The sequence below is a fragment of the Crocodylus porosus genome, unplaced genomic scaffold, assembly GCF_001723895.1.
Source record: "Crocodylus porosus isolate Cpor-Errol unplaced genomic scaffold, CroPor_comp1, whole genome shotgun sequence".
Taxonomy (NCBI): Eukaryota; Metazoa; Chordata; order Crocodylia; family Crocodylidae; genus Crocodylus; species Crocodylus porosus.
The window spans coordinates 34,008,452-34,029,514 of NW_017728948.1; the positions used below are offsets into that span (position 1 = coordinate 34,008,452).

The following is a 21,063-nucleotide window of genomic DNA, read 5'->3' on the forward strand; positions in this document are numbered from 1 at the left end:
GTGGAAAGAATGAATGATGTATTAAAAAATATATATATAAGCTAAATTCCTGTATACAGAATAGATCCTAGGCTACTACTAACCCTATCCAATACAAGCGTAAACTAATATGAAAAGTAGTTATAAAATAAAAGCACCAAGTTCTCAGAAATCCCTGTTGCTACCGTTGCAAGCAGGGAATTTGTTCAAGATCAGGGCTTCCAGCCATCGTGGTCTGATGCAGAGGTGCTGGAGAACACCAGCAGCTCAGAAACTGACCCCAAGGCAGAAAGCAGGGGAGCTGAAAAACTGCTGCCTTTTATGCATTTTCTCTAGCCCTCCCCCAGAGCACTGGGATTGGAAGGGACTTCAGAGAATGCTGACAGGTCACTGGCCAGCCACACGTCAGTCATGAAAGCACTCTTTTCCCCTCTCCCCCTCCCTTCCCTTACTTTCCTATTTTTTTCCCCCCACAGGGAATCCAGTATAGGCAAGACGAATATTTGACCCACGCTGTTAATATTCGACTTCCGGTATTCGATTCGACAGCTATTCAACCAGCTGCTATTCAACTCGACTTTCACTTTTCAAGGTCGAATGTCAAATATTTGTCAAAACGAATATTAAGTCCAAGCTTTGCACAGCCCTACTAATTATTACTGAATATTGCTTTGAAAGTTATTAAAATGTCAGCTATGCTTTTCTTACTTTCTTTGAAGGATGCTTTTAATTCTAAAGAAGATGGATATCATAAATGTTTGATCTATTTACATCTCCTTCTACTGTTTGATTCTCTACCAAATTATTTAACTCTCACCTGTCTTGATATACTTTTGTGGGGGGAAAAGAAAAAAAAACTAAAACTTTAGAGTACAGTGGCCTTTTACTACTGCAAGAACACTTGTCTACTACAAAATAGTGAAAAATTAAAAAAAAACCAAAACAACAACAACAACAACAACAAAAACTATTCCAAATCTCAAACTTCAACTATTTATTTAATATAAGAGACTGGATAATACTAGTCTCCAACACCCAGTCAACTGCCAAACTTTAAGAAATTTTTCTGAAGTTCTGTCAGTCTCTGCTGTCTTTCAACATATTTTTGGGCTCTCGGAAAAGGCAGATGACATAACTTAGGTACCTCAGTCTTCTAGCAGAAGTTCGATTAAGGCATAACAGGATCTGATCTGCCATCCCAACAATCACATCTCCTGCCATACTACATCAAGGATAAGATCCCAATTGTGCCCTATTGCCAGTGCAGGGGGTGCCTGGGATCCTTGCACCAGCAAGTAGCAAGACATGGGCCCAGTGCTCCTGTGGCTTGGAGCACCTGTTTGCTGACTGGTGCTCCTAAACACTAAAATGCATCAGAATCCTTGACCAATCCATGGCTTATTAGCTGAATGGTTCTTCCAGCCAGGGGAGTACATGGCAGCCAAGACCCAATCAGATGACTAGAACTCCCAGCCTTGGAACTGCACCAAAATCTTGAAAGCTCCTGTGTGCTCCCGAGGCTGGGAGATGCCACATATTCTATTTAAGGCAGGATGGAGGACACCAGCCACAAAGTTATTACATGTATTTTGTGTAATAACTTTGTGGTTTATTCCCTGCTTTATCATGTCATTGACTGCTTGAACATGTGGCCAGGTTACTACTTAAGACACAATTAACTGGTCGTGTAAGTCTGCCAGGGGCCTCAGCCCTAAGAAATGGCTAAACTGGCTATCTGCAGCCTCGACCTCACCATGATCTGCTGGCTGGAAAATTGGATCCGTGTTAGGACCCAGAGGGTGGTGGTTGACGGAAGCCAATCATCTTGGTGCATGGTCACCAGTGGGGTCCCTCAAGGCTCTGTCCTAGGGCCTATACTATTTAACATCTTCATCAATGTGGACATTGGTGTCAAAAGTGGACTGGCCAAGTTTGCCAACGACACCAAACGCTGGGGTAAAGCATCCACACCTGAGGACAGGAGGGTGATCCAGGCAGATCTTGACAGGCTCATGAAATGGGCGGATGAGAATCTGATGGTGTTCAATACCGAAAAATGCAAGGTTCTCCACCTTGGGAGAAAAAACCTGCAGCATACTTATAGGCTCGGCAGTGCTATGCTGGTTAGCACTACAGATAAAAGGGACTTGCGGGTCATGACTGACCACAAGATGAACACGAGCCTTCAATGTGATGCTGAGGTTAGTAAAGTGAGTAAAACACTGGCTTGCATCTATAGATGCTTCTCAAGCAAATCCCGGGACATCATTCTCCTGTTGTACTTGGCCTTGATGAGGCTGCAGCTGGAGTACTGCGTCCAGTTTTGGGTTCCACAATTCAAAAAGGATGTGGAAAAGCTTGAGAGAGTCCAGAGAAGTGCCACGTGCATGATCAAAGGTCAGGAAAACAGACCTTATGATGAGAGGCTGAGAGCCATGGGACTCTTCATCCTGGAAAAGCACAGGCTCAGTGGCGATCTGATGGCCACCTATAAGTTTATCAGGGGTGCTCATCAGGATCTGGGGGAATGTCTGTTCACCAGAGCGCCCCAAGGGATGACAAGATCAAACGGTCACAAACTCTGCCGCGACTGATTCAGGCTGGACATAAGAAAGAACTTCTTCACTGTCCGAGCCCCCAAAGCTTTGGAATAGACTGATGCCGGAGGCACCCACTTTGAATGCCTTCAAGACACTTATCTTGCTGCTTATCTTGGTGGGATCCTATGATCCCTGCTGACTTCCTGCCCCTGGGGCAGGGGCATGGACTCGATGATCCTCCGGCGTCCCTTCCAGCCCAAATGTCTATGAAATCTATGGAATGTTAATATTCACAATCTGAGCAGAGAAGGTCCAGACCTAAGAACACATCCAGACCTAAAAAAATCCTCCACTTCCATTTCCTGCCAATCCTGACCAAAACAGTTGTTATCACTATATACAGAGATTCTGCTTGGGGCTGGGAAGGAAAAAGTGGAGGACATGGAGTGCAGCATGAGAGGTTTCTGTTATGTATCAGGAGTAAGGGAATATGAATCAGAGATGAAGCCAAGGAGTGAGCATCATGCAGAGTGTAAGCAGAGACATGAAACGCACACAAAAAGATTTACAGAAAAGTACTCTAAATTTTAGGGTGGGAGGGAGATGAATGGTGGAAAAGGGCTTGGCCTTGAGCATGCATAACCACCTGAAGTCACTAGTAAAAATGTTACAAGTTAAAATACAGGACAGTGAATGATGTCAGGCAGCAGTGGTTTTTTATTCATTACTGACCAAAGCAGAATTTGAACCAAATGACAACAAGAAGAAAAGATGCTACAGCCAAGTAGCAATCCCTGGAACATTCCACTCTCCTTGAATTTGATACCTTTAACAGTTTCTCAAAATGTAGCCACACAGAAAAATGTTATTTTCCTTCAGACTACTGTAAAAATGATGGATAGTAGCACAGCCTTTAATGTACCTCTCAATTCTCTGGCACATAAATCTTACGTGACACTCAAGAAATCCTCCTACCTTTAGACACTGCTTGAAAAGATGGTGGGTTATCTTTCTTTGGGTGGGGGGAGGTACAGCGGAGGAGAAGGAAAAAGAGGGAGAGCAGGGGCTGGAAGTGGAAGAAAGGAGGGAGACAACAATGTGGGAAGGAAAGGAAAGATCTAAAAATACCTATAATGACTACAAACAAAAGTGTGTAAATGAAACCCTTTTCTGTGTTAAAACCTTACATCGGGGTGCTCAACCTGCTATAAGGTTTTTCATCCCCCTCCACACAGCCAGATGGAGCCATTGCATCTGGCCCATGGTGCTCCCTGTGGATCAGGAAGTTTGACGGCAGGGGAGCAGTGACTGTTAATATGGCCACCGTCCCTGCTCCCAAATCCCCAAACCCTATGTGGTTGCAAGCCTGTCCCTGAAGGGCCAGGCCACACCTTCCTCGCTTCTGGATTGGGGCTGAACTATGCCCCCTTCTCTCCTAGCAGGACCAGGCCATGCCCCATGCCGCACAGGACTTGGCCATATCCCCTTCCCTCCCACTGGGGCTGGACCATGCTCCATTCCCACCCTGGGACTGGGCTGGGAACTAGCCATACCCTCCTTTCCCTCCACAGAGCTGAGCCATGCCCCATTCCTTCCCTGTAGGGCCAGGTTAAAACCTGAGCCCCTCCCTCACAGGGCCAGGTCCATCCCCATCTCCATGGGTTGGGACAAGCTCCTTTCCCCTGTGGGGCTGTTGGAGCTGGCCTGCCCCTTGTCCACCTCCACACAGCCAGATGGTGCCCACTGTGACCGACTGGGCACCTGACTTAGGAATGCTGGCTGGATCTGGCCTGTGGATGAACCAGGCACTGCCCATCTGGCCCACTGGACAAAAAAGGTTGAGCACCACTGCCTTACAGCATTTCTGTTTCTTAGAGCCACACCTTCAACAAACATATACCAGACTAGAAGAAAAACAGGAAAAAAAAATTGATGGAACACCTAGCACACTTGGGGAGTGTGATTGATAGCAAATTTAATTGCAGTTTCTCCTTCAATGCTTTTGTATGATGATGATGGCTGAGTTAATACAGTAAAACCTGCTTTGCTTACCAACATCCCCCATTCGCTGCAAGCTACAAAAATTGATGACCTCTGCTAGCACTACTATTTTCTTATTATGGAAACTAAGCTTAATGTGTTTTTTAGTATGTGATAGAAACCACCCACTGTCTTTCTCCAGAATTCTTCTGAAGCTACCATGACCTGGATGTATCAAACAAAATACACCTACCAGATGTCACATGGGGGAGAGGGGGCGGAAGAGAAGGCAGATGGGGGTGGCAGAAAAAAAAAAAAAGCAGACTTCTAATAATCAACTGAGGTTAAAAACAAGGCTGTGGTCTAAAGGCAGGAGGATCTAAGCTCTTGAAAATACATCAGCCAAAACCTGCCAATGTTTAGCAAAATGAAATGAGACAAAAAAGGCTTGCTTACTTTGACACCCCTATGGATAACTTTCAATACTGCAATTCTGGAATACAGGCCGGGATTTTTTTGTAGCTAGAGAGCTGATTAATGATGGATTATGGACTTTTTTTCCTACTAAACTCTTTATGGCAATAAATATAAAAATCAAAGAACAATACTACAGATAGATGTACAGACATTTTTTTTGCTTATCGAGCAAGAAATCTTTTACATGTCAGCTCTAGTCACATACAGAGCAGCATTATATGTTACCAGCCAAATCCATCCTGCCTGGTAACAGCTGACAAGAGAAACACAGGTAGGCAGCAGCTGTAGCCTCCTTTAAGATGCCACTTTTTTTAACCCACAAGCTTGTTCTTAGCATCTCACTTGCACCCCAAATAAGAAATGAGGACTTCAGCATCACCATCAGGAAAGGTGAAAACAATCTCGCAGAAATACTGCTCAAACAGAGCATTCAATGGTCCCCATATACCTATCATACAGTGCACACTAGATCAGGTATTTTTTACTAGTACTCTGACTTAGCTAAAGGCAGAATAAATCATTTCTGTTTAAAAGCATTGACATTGGCCCAGAGAAAATCCTCTCATTTGATTGCTTCATAGGAGTCACTGTAATTGTTTTCAGATTTTGAGATGGGCAATTTTGCCTTAAGCACAACATGAAAAAGCAAACACAATCCCTACAGCATTCTTAGTATGATGACTAATTAACATCAGTTTGTTTTTCCCAGGAGATTCAAATTTACTCTTTGGGAAGGGTTCTCTCAATGCCAGCAAAATAAAATGTTGAAAGTGAAGGAGAGAAAACGTGGTGAATGGCAGGATCTGAAACGAGCCCCTAGATTTTAAAGCTGCTATTAACATGACTGTTAGGCTCAACTTTCCACCTTTTATTAATACACATTTTCTTTTTATCCTGCATCTTTTTAAGTGCCATCCTACAGAACAAGACTTACTACAGTGCTAAAAATGTCAGCTCTTTGCCCACAACACTACTGACATACCACCTCTCTGTCCCACTTAAGATCTACAGGAACCAAAGTCTCTCCACCCTGTTGCCTGGAGTCTTCTAGCAGGTGCCCTTGGAAATCTGCAAAAAGAATGCCCTCTGATGCATTCCAAGGACAAATCATCTTGCTGTTTTCCACCTACCCACTTGCACTAAGTCAGCCATACATCTACAAGCCAGAACAAAGCTGCTAGGCCTACTTTGGCAGAGAAGTAGTGCTTTTTATCTTCATACCAACCCCCTTAAAAGAGTGGAGGGAAATCACATTAATCAATCTTCACAACATCCCTGTGAGGTAGATAAGGAATTAGTGCTTACTTGTTAGTGCCACTTCTCAGAAGATGTTATTTTGCAGATTTTCGCTCATAAGTCTTAGCTTTTTAAGCAAAACACCAACAAAACTTATGAATCTAACAGGGCATTGCAGTACCACTAATCAGTGTTCGACTAATTCACTATAGTTAGAAAGGGCCATAAGGCATACCTGGATGGAATCTGTTTTTAAGCTGAATTCTGAAAAGTGAAGATATCAGTCAAGCAGCTAAAATATTAAATAAAGGAGCTGCACAGATCTTAGACCACACTACATGCTTTTTCTATTTAGGAATATAAGGCTTTTCTGATAGCCAATCGAATATGGTCATTTCCTCACAGATACCATACAATCAAGTTGTCAGAGGAAAGCCTCATAGTCAATATAAAACAGGGTGCCCTGCTGTTAATAAAGATCTCATACCAGAGTTTCAGACTGATGGGATTGGGCTTGAGAATTTCAACAGTTAAGGACCATGTCTATTCAGGGTCAGTTTGATGCTACCAGGACAAATGTTATGTGCCTGTTTAGTTTCCCCTCATCTTTTCTACAAGAACAAGGGATGCAAAAGCATTTGATACTACATCCCCAGTGGACAGAGGAGTTGTTTGGAACTGCAGAAAGCCATTAATTCAGCTGAGCACATCTAACCAGGGTTCCTAGGTATTGCCATTACTTGCCTGGAACTAGGTGATACTTTACGCTGTTTGAAGTCACAAGGGTTCACGAATCATGATAAATACTCCTCTAGCAACATGGATGGATTTCCTATCCTGCTACTCCATCAAGATGTCCTTGATTGGCCAAACAGATGAGAGTAACATGAGTAACTTCAACTTAGACACGTAAGCCACAATCTCCAGAAATTATTTTGTGAAAACAAAAAACCAAATACCAGTAAATAGATACAGCACAAAATTAATCCAGTTTCCCTAAAAGGTATGTTCGCGATTCAACAGGTAAAGGAATTTCACTAGTTGAAGGAGCTAAGACTCAGAAGCATGAATCACAAACTTGTGGTACTTCTAGAGAAGTAATTTACTGGGGAAGCTGTGGTAGAGCAAGGATTTCCTAGTGCCTCACTGAGGGTGTTTAACAGACCAACATTCATTCCTTAAAGATACCGCACATTCGATTTGGGAAGGCTCTATTGACTCCAGCTTGTACTAAATCTAATGTGATGCATGTGTGCACAAAACATGTAACAGGTAGGATTCTAGTCATGACTGCATAGTGATGTGTCCAGGGATGTGTTCAAGGCAGGAAGTTTTATCACACAAACACACGCACACATGTATGTTATTTACAACTTCTTACAGTTCCACTCAAATAGATACTACGCTTGCATTAGCATACTTGTTTTTGTTGCTCAATGAGTGGAACAAACCTGTGTGTGCATGCATGCATGCATGCGCGTGCACACACACACACAAACTGACTACAGAGTATTAAAAATGATTTTCTCACTGCCATAAAAGAGCAAAGTATCTATCAGATATTGCACCTTATCAGTACTTGCACTGGCTAAGAATTTAATCTAATTTTGATTCCTAAAAACAACCCAAAGCAAAAATAACCAAACCAAAACAACTCCCCCTCTTTAAGCACAAATATTAACATATGCCCCGATCTTGCAAAAGTCTGTGCATGTAACTTTACTCATGGGATATAGTCCCTTTCACTCAATATGAAAAGTCTCATTAAGGATAAATTAAACAAGCAAGTGTTTGCAGAGCATGGTCCCTGTCACAGTAATTTTTCCATCCACATATTTTATTTCAAGGAAGATGGTACAAGGCATGACTGGGATCAAGAATCAGATCCTGTCGCACCTTACTGCTGGTGCAGGGGCAGCCTGGAATTGTGATACAACAGAATGCAATCCCAGACTCCCCTCTGCAAAGGCTCCCACTGCAGCAAGCCCTGCAGCTGAGGAGGCTCGTAGCGGGGTTAGCGTGTGGAACACTGATCCTAGCTAGAAGCCTCATCAGCAAATGAGGCTCCCAGCCAGGACATCAATGGAACACTGGCCCCGCTGCGAGGCTCATCAGATGTGGGTGGTGCACCTCTGTGGGTGGGAGCCCCTCAGTTGATGAGGCTTGAAGCCATAGGGGAGCACTTGGCCACATATTCAATTAATGGTGTGATAAGAAGAGCCACATAATTATTACACACATTCTGTTGAATTCCACAACCGTCACAGACAGCTGACTGTGGCAGAAAGAGACCCTGGAGTCATTATTGAGTCCAAGATGAACATGGGCCAACAATGCGAGAACATGGTCAGTAAGACTAACTGTACCTTGTCCTGCATCCACAGATGCATCACAAGAAGGGCCAAGGAGGTGATCCTCCCCCTTTTTGTGACACTGATCAGGCCGCAGCTGGAGTACTGCATCCAGTTCTGGGCACCACACTTCAGGAGGGATGTGGACAGCATTGAGAGGGTCCAAAGGAGGGCCACTCGTATGATCCGGGGACAGCAGGGCAGATCCTATGAGGAGAGGCTACAGGACCTTAACCTGTTCAGCCTTCACAAGAGAAGGCTGAGAGGGGACCTGGTGCCCATCTATACACTTACTAGGGGGGGCCAGCAGGGTTTGGGAGAGACCTTGTTCCCCCGAGTGCCTCCCGGAATAAAAAGGAATAACAGCCATAAGTCACTAGAGAGTAGGTTTAGACTAGACATCCGAAGGCATTACTTCACAGTCAGGGCAGCTAGGATCTGGAACCAACTTCCAAGGGAAGTGGTGATGGCTCCTATCCTGGGGGTCTTTAAGAGGAGGCTCGACGTTTACCTGGCTGGGGTCATTTGAGCCCAGTTTTCCCTCCTACCCAGGGCAGGGGGTCAGACTAGAAGATCTACAAGGTCCCTTCTGACCCTACATCTATGAATTTATGAAACTGCAGCTTATGCTTGTTTTATCATGCCATTAATTGACTGAACGCGTAGCTTGGTCACAACTTAAGGCATGATTAACTGATTAATCATGCCTTAAGTGTAATGTATAGACAGGGCCCTTCAGTTACTTTTAACTTACTTTCTGGTGTAAAAGTTGTGTGGAGAGCAATTTTTCAGTATTTCAAATTTTGGGTCCATTCAGAAGGTAATTTGTATACGAATCAAGCTGAACTCAATGCAGGCTCAGGGTCTTCATGTTTATAAACCAAAAAACGAAGCTGAAATTGGTTTGGCCACAAACTGAGTGAAAAACCAGCCAGAAATGGGAAGAGCACAAAAAGACTGGGGACTTCTTTTTTTTCTGTGTATCACAGAAAACACTGGACCATAAATATATTTACAACAGCAGTGGAAAGATATTAATAACTTTATTATTTTTTATCCTTTCATAAAGAATTAATTCCCATAATAAAACTGATCTTTGGAACGGTCCTTTTAAACTCCACCAGGGTGTTTAAGCGTGTGCCTTTTTATGCAACAGGCACAATTCTTGGGGGACTGTTGGTATAAAGAATGTACTAACAGATGATTAAAGCATAACGTCAAGTGTCATATATATCCCTTGGGGAGCAACCTATAAGAAAGCCCCTTTAAGTGTAGGTAAGAGTGTACTTCTATCATTTATTGTAGACAAGTGTTAAGATAGCGTGTGGGTTTCTACAAAAGTCTTCTCACTAGATCATTCTGTTGACTGTTAAGTATTTGTAAGCAGTCTTACCTAACTGTCATAGATTGCAAATGCAGACTTAAGCTGCCTTGTATTGAGGCCCACTTATAATATGCATTTTCTAGCAGAAACCCACCTAAGTGTATCCACAACCAGGCCAACTTGCAGGCACAGTGATATTATTCTGGGAGGATATATACATGGATTGTATGTTATGCATCCTTATTTTAGGGACTGAGCCAGAGCTGTTGGGGTGAGGGATATTTGTGTATATGTTCAACTGCATCACTTCCCTCATAATCTCAGCTATTTCTCATGCATGACTTTTCAGAGAACACTCTTCAATTATAGCAGCAGCAGAACACGAGTCTACATGGGCTTGTTCCATGTTCAGATAAACAAAAGTTGCCTAAAAGTCAACAGTTCAATATAACCCATGCTGGGGGTTGATGCTACTTTTTTTCTTTTTAATGACTGAATTCAACATCAGTGAATTATATTAGCATCCTTACAGTGCCTGAAGCAGCAACTGTGGTCTTATGCCATGGCCAATTTTAATTACAAGGCTTTGACACCCGCATTCTAGCAAAATGACAAGAACCAAGTGCCAGCCAAGTGCCAGCCTGGGAAGGACAGCAGAGTGAAAGCTCTGATCCATTAAGTGTGTGCAAAGCACCCAAGTTCACTGAATAGTCCTCAACTCCCAAGACACATGCCTGTGGTTGGAGGGCCTCTTTGCACTTTGATACACTACTGATTATTTTCCACAGGAAGGGACAAAGCCCCAACCTGTGAAAAGGCCAGTCAGGGACCTATGGAAAGTCATTCAAATAACCATGGCAATGGTAGAATGTATAATACAATGCTCCCCTCCTCATATTTCTGCATATACAGAGATAATAAAGGTACAATTCTCCCTTCTGGCTAAAGCATCCAAATACCCGCTGGCACAGTCCCCTTCTCCCAGAAAAGCACAATTCCTGCAGTAATTGTTATATTACAGAGGGGAGAGAATACAGACCAGGTCCTTCTTCACCACTGACATAACACTTGTGGAGCTGCTATTCCCACAGTAGTAGAATTCGACAGAACCACACATTCAACAGAATAAAGGCTGCCACTGGGGCCAGATTCTATTACCCTTTACATAGTCATACAGCTGCTACTCAGCTGTATAAGTGGCATTTTTAGCACTTAGGCACAGACTGTGATTCTACTACTCCTGCTAGAGTTGGTAGGGAATTCACCTAGGAAGCAGGAGACACAGGTTCTAGGTCAGGAGTTTGAACCTGACTTGCTCTGATTTCCTAGTGCAGTTCTCTAACTACTTAACCATATGTTAGACAATAAACTACTAAGAGGCTGGGAGTGTGACATGAGTAGCCCTTAAGTACTAGAAAAAACAAAAGGCAAATAAAAAAATCCATATTTTAGGGATTGACTTTAAAAATAAAAACCAAGATTTTTTGAAGTAAAAAAATCCCATATTTGGAGGGGGGAAGGGGCTGACTTGCTTTTTGGGGTATATGGCTTAAGAATTTCATTGCCTGGAATTTACATGCTAAATTAAATTCTGAGAAGGCACAGAGCTTCATATACAGGTAAGGCCCAAAAAGGAACAGATGGTCAAACAGATACCAAGGCCACAGTGCTTTTTTCTGTGCACCTGGATTACGATCCTAATACAAAAAAACAAACAACAAAAAAGTAATCACAGACCTACATACCTGCTGATTTCAGTTTTGGGCATAAATGAAAAAAAGTCAGAACCATTTTCATTTTCTGTGCTCAGAAAACAAAATGAGTCACTACTTAAAAGACTGTATGTTCTTTCAAGGAACTGAAATGCCTGCTTTAAAATATTTTTTTTTTATTGGCTTCTCTGATGTAACTGAGGGAATTCTTGCAATTTTTTTCACAAAACTTGTCTGTGAAATACACACAAAAATGAAAAAAAAGATAATAAGCCTACCTGTTTCTTCTTTTCAGGGGGAAGAGATGGATCCCCATCCTATAAAGAGAGAGACTCATTTTACTATCAACTTTTTCTGAAACCAGTAACAAAATTATATTAGTTGCTAAACTTTTTACATATATAAAACATTTTCAATCCAAATTTTAAAACTGGTTCCCTGTCAAAGATTTTAACACAGATTTATTTACCTACATTGCTAAAAATAGCAAGTCATTATATAAGGGTGCTACATTGTTTTCCATAAGGGTACAATAGTTACTGTGGCATAACAATACTGCGGTTAAATTTGAAATAGGGGTATGGCATGCTAATCTCCTCAGGCCAGAAACTGTCTTTTTGTTTGTGCATTATATAACAACAACTGCATCACCAGTTAACTAATGAAAAATAATGGAATCTCGATCATACATCTAGAAATACTATTGCAAACCAGGAACCAATAATTTATATAGCAAGCATTGCATTCATAAAAGGAGCACGCTCTTTGCAAATCTAGGTTTAATTCTTGACCAAGTTATGGAATGTTTATAAAACAACGTACGATCAGCTCTCGGTATTTCTTCTTCAGTGATTGATGTCGTTCTCGCAACTGATTGGCCATAAGCTTGTACTGGTCTCTTTCCTGTTGACATGTGTCCAGCTCTTTGGAAAGGATTAACAAAGCTTCCTTTTTGCTTTCAAGCTTCCTTTTACACACCAGATACTAAAAGGGTGAAAAAAAGAAGGTTACTGTACAAGCTGCTTACAAGCAGTGCTGGACTGAACAGCCATTTGCCATCTATTCAAAAACAGGATTTTAAGAGTAGTTGTTTGGGAATCAAAAGTTTGCCTTCGTGAGCATCTTTCCAAGAGAAAACTGAAGCCTTTAGTATGGGTGGATTACTGGGAAGATAGAGAGTCCTAGGATTCTCTTAGGGCCAGATTCTCTCCTGCTATTTAGGAAAAGAAGTCCCAATAGTTTAAAATTGTAGTCTGAAATTTCTGGTCATTTCCCCCCCATTCCTTCCATAAAAAAGTCCAGTAAAATCCCCAGTACCTTGGGGAACAACTGTAAGAAAGAAGCTTTGACAGAGGCCCTTTGCTTCTTCATTAACCCCATAGGTCCCTGGGAACCATGCTTGGTATGTAACCATGTTATCAGCAACTCCCTCAGCTTCAACAATATATACCTTAAAAACCACCCTGAGTCAAAGAAAGGAAAAGAATGGTATGCACCATAAGCATAAGACCCTAGACCTATTTCTGATTCAATCTAGTCTGGTACATTCATGAAAGCTCACTGTAAATAAAAACAAATGTTTTATAGTCAGGGATAACAATCAAAGGCAATTCTTCTATAAGGTACAACCTTATAGAAGCTTCCCTAGCAAGTCAGCAAGACAGGGGACAAAATAAAAGTTTTGCCAAGTCACTCAGCAACTTGAAGCAAAAATGTCACAAGGGGCTTACACAGGATATGAAAAGAAAAGTACTTAAGTGCCAGATGTGGCAGTCCTTTCCTGAACTCCTGCTGTGCCATTCTTCCCTGCTTGGAAAGCCAAGGAGCACAAAAATACAGTGATGTACAGAAAAAACTCAAGCTGACCCAGTTACCTGAAGCAAGATAACAGTGCATTAGACATGGCACTCAACAAATGCCAACACAACCAGCTTTCCTGTAGGGTTAATCAGACTGAACAGAGCACCATGATCACTTGTACGCATGACAGAGGTTTAGTCCCCCAAATTGAAACAGTGGGTTTTTAATTGCAATAATTAAAAATCCACTGTTTCAGTTTTGGGGCTTCCATCGTAGTTACAGTGAGGAATCCAATCCTACGTGTTTTGGAGAAGGGGTTTGCGGAGCCTGCCCGTGTCTCCCCCGGGACCACCTGGGTGGGCTGCTAGTGGACAGGTGCTGCCTGGGGGGCACCGCCATCATGGAGGGAAGGTCCGGGGCCCCCACAGCTCAGAGCCCACTGCCAGCATTCCTCCTGGCCACGAGAGAGATAGGCGGGGGGGGAAAAAAAGGATCAGGCCCCTCCCTACCAATGAAGCCTGCATAGGGAAGAGATGGATCTGGCAGGTGCATCCTGCAAGCTGGGGCAGCACCCGTGCAGCTACCACCCCACCTGGCCAGTCCCAGGTGGCACTGCCACTGCTATGGAGGGAAGGACCAGGCCCCCACTACAGCTCAGGGGCTGCATGGCCCAGTAGCAGCTACAGGCTCAGCTGAAATCAAAACAGAAACAAAAACAAAAAAACAGTGGGGAGGTACCTGATCCTTTTTTTTTTTCTCTTCACAGAACCTGCCTGCCTCTCTGGTGCCTGGGGGGTGAGCTGCTGGCAGGCCCTGAGCTGCAGGGGCCCTGGATCTTCCCTCCTTTGCAGTGATGCCCCCTAGGGCTGCCTGGGCAGGTGGCTAGCAGGCAGGTGCTGTCCCAGATCACAGCCAGCACCCAGCCTGATCCAACTGTTCCCTGAGCCAGAGCCTGGGCGGTCCCAGGGAGCACTGCCACTGCTGAAGGAAGAACTGGGGTCCTCCTCAGCTCAGGGGTAGCTCAGCCCACCAGCAGCTTGTTCCCCTGCTGCAGGAGAGGGGGGGGGGAAGGGGGGGGCGTTAAAAAAGAGGATCAGGCCCTTCACTGCTTCTGTTTTTAGCCTGCCTCTCCCGTTTGGGGGTGGGGGCAAGCTGTCAAAGGTTTCAACATTACACATAGCTATGTTGCAAACTAAACTACCTGCAGATGTGGCTTAGTTTGCAATGTAGCAAACTCATCGTAAAACATAAAAAAAAACATGCATGTGTAGAGCATGATGCAGTTAAAAACTGCAAAAATGGCCAATTTTCACCCCATGTCAATACAACCATACTGCTTCTGGTACCCAAGCTACTTCAGCTGTCTTGGCATGGCACTGCATCATGTCAGGCAGACACACCTCTGTTTTCATAAACTAGTCTACCTGATTACTTTTCCCTGAGCCCTTAAGTTTAAGGAGAATGTGCAAGACATGCAGATGTTATATGTGTAATGTCTCTGTCCTATCTTCCTTCAGTAACTGAATTTTATTTCTCAAAAATTTTAGGCAACTTGCTTTCATTTCACAATTTGGGCTACCATTAGAGAAAGCACCTATGCTAAAGTGCTATATTTCTATTTCATATTTTATACCATCTGATATTTGTATGAGATGTGGCACTAAATACATGTCAAATGTGCTCAGTAAAAGACCAAATACTGTAGCATTAATGAAAACAATTTATAGTTTCATTATATACTCTGACAAGAATACTTTGTTATTATGGGCTCTTCTACAAAGGAAGAGCATCAGCACTTCCACACTGTTCTGGGCTGTTCTTCAGGACAAAAATCATTACTCATATATTACTACTTGCTTGGAATTGACTTTGTTAACCTCAACTTCAAATAAATGAGAAATGGAGAGAGATTCTTGGTACATGAATGCAGCCAGTGTTTTCCAAAAATGGTAAATGCTTAGTTGCAAACAACAAAAAGGGGAACAAAAAGCTATTCCAAGATGGATTTGAGCTCCTAGAGAGGACACTACTACCTTGGATTAATTTTATTCCTAGCAGCATTGAAGCTGAAATCCTGTCAAATGTTTTAGATTATGCTGCCTTGGCACTGACTTTATGAAGGCAACTGTACCTATGTATTTGTGCCTTTATGGATACAGTATGAATAGCAAGTCCCCTGACAAAAGAACCAACAACACAGAATACATCCCAAATTAAACTTTAACACTGTCAATGCATAAGTGTTATAAGTGTATATATAAGTACATTGTATACAGTTCTAATCTTGGAAAATCAATTTTACTTAGCCATTTCCTGTTTCTCTCCCAAGCCACTTTTAAAAAATTGATAAGATTCTCTGTATCAATTTATTCTGGAAATTAACAACAAAAGCAGAAAATTTTGGCTTCAGCTGTAGGGCACAACAATACCAAATTAATAGTGAACTGTTTCCATATGTGTGATATAATTATCCACAGTACAGGAGAAGATAGGTGGAAGGAATTAAAAATATACCTAATATTGATAAGTAAATTTACTTTCAAAATTACTTTCCCCTGCCTTTCAGGAGTCCCCAACTCCACTCTATCACAAGCCTTTCTCCAACAATTTGGCTAATAACCTACACAGGGAGAAAAAAATTGAAATGAAAGTGAGATATCTGTCCATGGAGAGTGAGTTAGTTTCTTTCCTTCCTTTCATAGTCCTCCACTTCTTTTAAGACCTGAAAGGAAGGGAATACTGCATGTAGTCAGCTCACCATACCTTGTAAAACAGGATATTCATAGAATCATACAAAATTAGGGCTGGAAGAGCCCTCAGGAGGTCATTTAGTCCAACCCCCTAGTCAAATCAGGACCATCCCAAACTAGATCATCTCAGTCAAGCTTTCTCTACTTGGGTCTTAAAAACCTGCAAGGATGGAAATACCACAACCTCTCTGGGTAATCTGTTTCAGTGTTTTACTACCCTCCCACTGAGAAAGTTTTTCCTAATATCTAACCTTATCTGCCACCACTGAGAACAGTCTAGCTCCATTCTCTTTGGAACTACGCTTCAGGTAGTTGAAGGCTACCATTAAATCCCCTCTCAGTTTTCTCTTCTCTAAATAAGCCCAGTTCCCTCATCCTCTCCTCATAAGTCTTGTACCCCAGCCCCCTAACCATTTTCGTTGGCCTCTATCCAATTTGTCCACATCCCTTCTGTAGTGGGGAACCCAAAACTGGACACAGTACTCCAGATGTGGCCTCTCCAGTGCTGAATAGAGGGGAATAATCAATTCCCTTGACCTGCTGGCAGCACTCCTATCAATGCAGCCCAGTATGCTGTTAGCCTTCTTGACAACACAAGCACACCGTTGGCTAATATGCAACTTATTGTCCAGTGTAACCCCCAAGTCCTTTTCTGCAGAGCTGCTGCCCAGCCAGTCAGTCCTCAGCCTGTACCAGTGCATGGAACTGTTCTGTCCTAAATGTAAGACTTTTCACTTGTCCTTGTTGAACCTCATGAGATTTCTTTTGGTCCAGTCCTCCAATTTGTCTAGGTCTCTCTGAATCCTAACCCTACCCTCCAGCGTATCTACCACTCCCCGCATCCCAGGTTGGTGTCATCTATAAATTTGTTGCAGATGCACTCTATGCCATCTTCTGGGTTACTGATGAAGATATCGAACAAAACCAGCCTCAGGACCGACTCCCGAATCACTCCATTTGACACTGGCTGCCAACTAGACAAACTATTAATCACTACCTGCTGAGCCTTACAATCCAGCCAGCTTCCTATCTACCTTACAGTCCGTTCATCCAACCTGTACTTCCTTATCTTGCCTGTAAGATTGTGAAAGACCGTATCAAAAGCCTTGCTAATCAAGATATACCACATCCACTGGTCACCCCACATCCACAAAACTAGTCATCTCATCGTAGAAAGCAATCAATTTTTTCAGGCATAACTTGCCCTTGGTGAATCCATGCTGACTGTTCCTAATCACTTTCATCTCCTCCAAGTGCTCAGAAATGGATTCCTTGATGACCTGCTCCATTATTTTTCCAGGGACTAAGGTGAGGCTAACTGGTCTGTAGTTCCCTGGACCCTCCTATTTCCCTTTCTTAAAGATGGGCACTATATTTACCATTTTTAAATCATCTGGGCACTCTCCCAATCGCCATGGGTTTTCAAAGATGATGGCCAGTGGCTCTGCAAACACTCTGGCCAAATCCCTCAGCACCCTCAGATACTTCTGGCCCCATGGATTTGTACATGTCCAGCTTTTCTAAATAGTCCCTAACCTGTTCTTTCACCACACTTGGCTGCTCACCTTTTCCCCAAGATGTGCTGTCTGGTGTAGCAGTCTGGGAGCTGACCTGGCCTGCAAAGACTGAGATGAAAAAGACACTGAGTGCTTCAGCCTTTTCTGCATCCTCTGTCACTAGGCTGCCTCCCCCATTCAGTTTAAGGGACTCACACTTTCCCTGGGACTCACAACTATACTGCTCATTTTTGAAAATGTACACAACAAGCATGTACTTCTGAGCATTACCTTTGCTACCTGGGTAAGCTAGCATTAAGATTAATGCTTTCAGAATGTACAACTGCATTAAAAGAAAAATATACTAGTTACAAAAACTACACCGTAGCCTGTGGCAGATAACTGCTGTACAAAATTTGTATTCTCACCCAATAAAAATAGATCAAATGCAAAACAAATATTGATCCTGCCATACATGACAGACCTCCATTACGTATGTACTCACAGCATGAAAGAATACTTCGCCTTGCATGGGGAGGAGGTAGTTCTCCCTTAAAAATTAGACTGACAATTACTGAACCATAAACAGGTGGTGGTAACAATTGTGTTCATGGTCCAAATGAGAAAAGATAATGATGCCTTCTGCACATAATGCAAGGAGTACTCTGACTTGGTGAATTATATTACAATGACAAGACCTATGGGAGAAGGTGGCCTGATATTTCTGTGTAGGCATTTTACCTTTGCTCATCATTGTGGTATCTAGATTCTACCATAAAATCTGTTAAAAGTTATTTTTTCTAAACAGTTTATCTTTTGATGTAACACTGGCTTTGTTAAATAGATTTTTTTTAATCATGTAATATAGTATAAGAGTTTGCATCTGTGGACTTCCAAGAATAAAAATCTACACCAACAGATTATCCTCCTAAATTTGATTATTCTTCAAAACCATATACCTAATTCCAATATATTATAGTTTCTGAGGGAAAAACAAATTACATTGAGATGGAATTCAAAGCAGGCATGACAGATGCTGTACAATGCATATGCTTTTCAATGTAAAAATACAAATATATCAATAATGGCTAAAAAATTAGTAAAACCATCAGAATACCAAGAGAAAGGGTATTTAGGGAAATAACTAAGCCCCAGAGAAATATGAAGAAACAAGTGAGACAAGCAGACTTAACATGATGTGAATTAAGAGAAAGAACCACACAGACTTTGATACTGTAGTTTGATTTGAACAAAGGAAGCAACAGGGGTAATTTTAAATATGTTCTGTAGGAAAAATCTTCAAAGGTGCTTCTGTTTATGTAAATACTGGAGAATTCATCCTCTCAGTTTGAAGAAAAAAGGCTATGTATAGTATATACTGAGCAACCAGTGAGGCAAACAAAAGGAATTCTGTAATGTATTATAAAATACTTTGAAACATTTTATACCATGCTCTCAGGCACATGTCCTTTGAAAAATTTCATTAAATTGTTTCTTAAACCCAGCAAAGCTTCACTTTTAACATAAGAAACAAAAAAGTTAACCATGAACTAGCTGCTCTAGTCACAATTTAAAAAGATAGGAAAAGTACAATTTTATCTGTCCAGAGACTTTTATCTACCAATTTACTGTTATCTCCAATAAAGTAAATTATAATTGCCACAAGGAAGATCATAATAATTAAAAGAATATATATGACATACTACATTACTGCCTGAACTGCTTTACAACCAGATAACTGCTTTAGTGAAATTAAGTAAGAGACTGACATTACATGAGAGTTAAACTGCTCCAAGGTCACCCTCTACATCAAACACTTACTATTTGTCCATAGTTATTTTTAGTGACAAATCCAGTTAGATCTCATTAACTACCATACAGACATGGTCTAATAATCTGAAAAGGCTGGGCCACTGTCAAGATTTTAGACTTTTTCAATGAACCCATGGCAAAGTTCATATCCTAAAACAATTTAGAAAAAACACTACAGACTGCATTTGTGTAAACGACTAGCTCTACACTTTGGTATTTCCCTTCTTGCCACTAATTAACATAAAAATAATGTGTTAAGGGCAAAACTAATGATATCATCCGTGACTAACTTATGCATCACTGTAAACTTATCCAAACTGATGCATCACTGTGCATTTTGGGTGTTCTCAACCCTTCAAAAATCAGATGAACCTCCTACATTCTAGTATGACATCATACAGATGTCTTGAAACGTGTTAACTTCATCCATTACTATTTCTGTGCTCAAGAACTCAAATGATAAAAATCAGATCTTTCAGACAACAGATTCTAGCCACTTCTACCTCATGTGATATTATGCCTATTTTATAAATGAGGAACTGAGGGACAGAAAATTAACAACAGAATTTACAAAGATACTCACTAACCTTGGGTGCTTTAGTGACTGCATGCCCCTCCTGAGAAGCCTGAAGTCTGGGTTCAGAAATACTGAGCTCCAGTGCTGGGTGCAATGTACCTTAACAATCAGGTATCCAGAAAATAAGGAACACATAATTAAAGGGCTATCTACCAAAAAAAAAAATATTTAAAAGTTTTTGGCATATGATGTCACTAAAGCCAAGGATAAAGGAGTCCCTTCAGGTTTGTCAGCTGCCTCCCCACGATATTAGCCCCTCTTCTTGCAGTTCCCTGCCTCTTGAGTTTTAATTAAACAAATTCCACTGCCCATTTCCACTGCTCACCCTTCAATACTCATCATACCCACTGGGTCTCTTTTTCCTATCCTGGAACACAGCAGGAAAAGATATGATATTCATGTCTCACCTTCTCTTGTTACCCCATGTGATGTACTACAGGTTTTATAATGTTATTTCTACGTTAACTGTGTTTACATGATAATATTGCATGATTCGGTTTCTCTCATTAGCATGTCCACTGAGACTGAAGGCTTAAGTGCCTGAGGTGGTTATGTACAGGATAAGATAAGATGGACCTACAGCATCAGCAGAGCCTTCAATTACTTTGTTGACATTTCAACTGAGATGAGATGTCCAACAACCAAGAGGGATCCAGAGAAGACATATGTGACAATGGGAGGGCAGGTTGGAAACAAGCAGCTTGGCACCACCTGGAACTGCCTGGAAGCATAAGAAAAAGTATTTCCTTAGTTTCTTTAGCCCAGTGACATCCAACCAGAGTCCTTTCACCGAAGAGACTGTTTGCCGTGCTTCCTGGAACTGTGGGCTGCACTGGGTCATCCCGTTCCTCTTTTTCTGGAGTGGAACTGGATGCTTACTTTTAGAGTCAGGACCAGCAAGAACCAGGGAAGGTGAGATTGAAAGGCTGGGGTTTCAGAGGTGGCAGGAGCTTGGGCTTCCCGCTGTTCCGGAAGTCAAGCCTAGGCTGCCTTCAGTGGACACTCTCAGAGATCAGGCAAGGCTGCAGC

At 42.1% G+C, this 21,063-nt stretch overlaps 1 protein-coding gene across 1 annotated transcript in view; it reads right to left on the reverse strand.

The window, feature by feature from the left end:
• The window catches only part of CCDC149 (coiled-coil domain containing 149), an 83,384-nt gene extending 63,255 nt beyond the window's left edge, over window positions 1–20,129 (reverse strand). Inside the window, 3 exon segments of the mRNA XM_019552721.1 lie at window positions 11,878–11,916; window positions 12,422–12,583; window positions 20,045–20,129. Coding sequence (XP_019408266.1) covers window positions 11,878–11,916; window positions 12,422–12,481 — 99 coding nt within the window. The 5' untranslated portion in view covers window positions 12,482–12,583; window positions 20,045–20,129.
• Window positions 20,130–21,063: the final 934 nt, after the last annotated feature.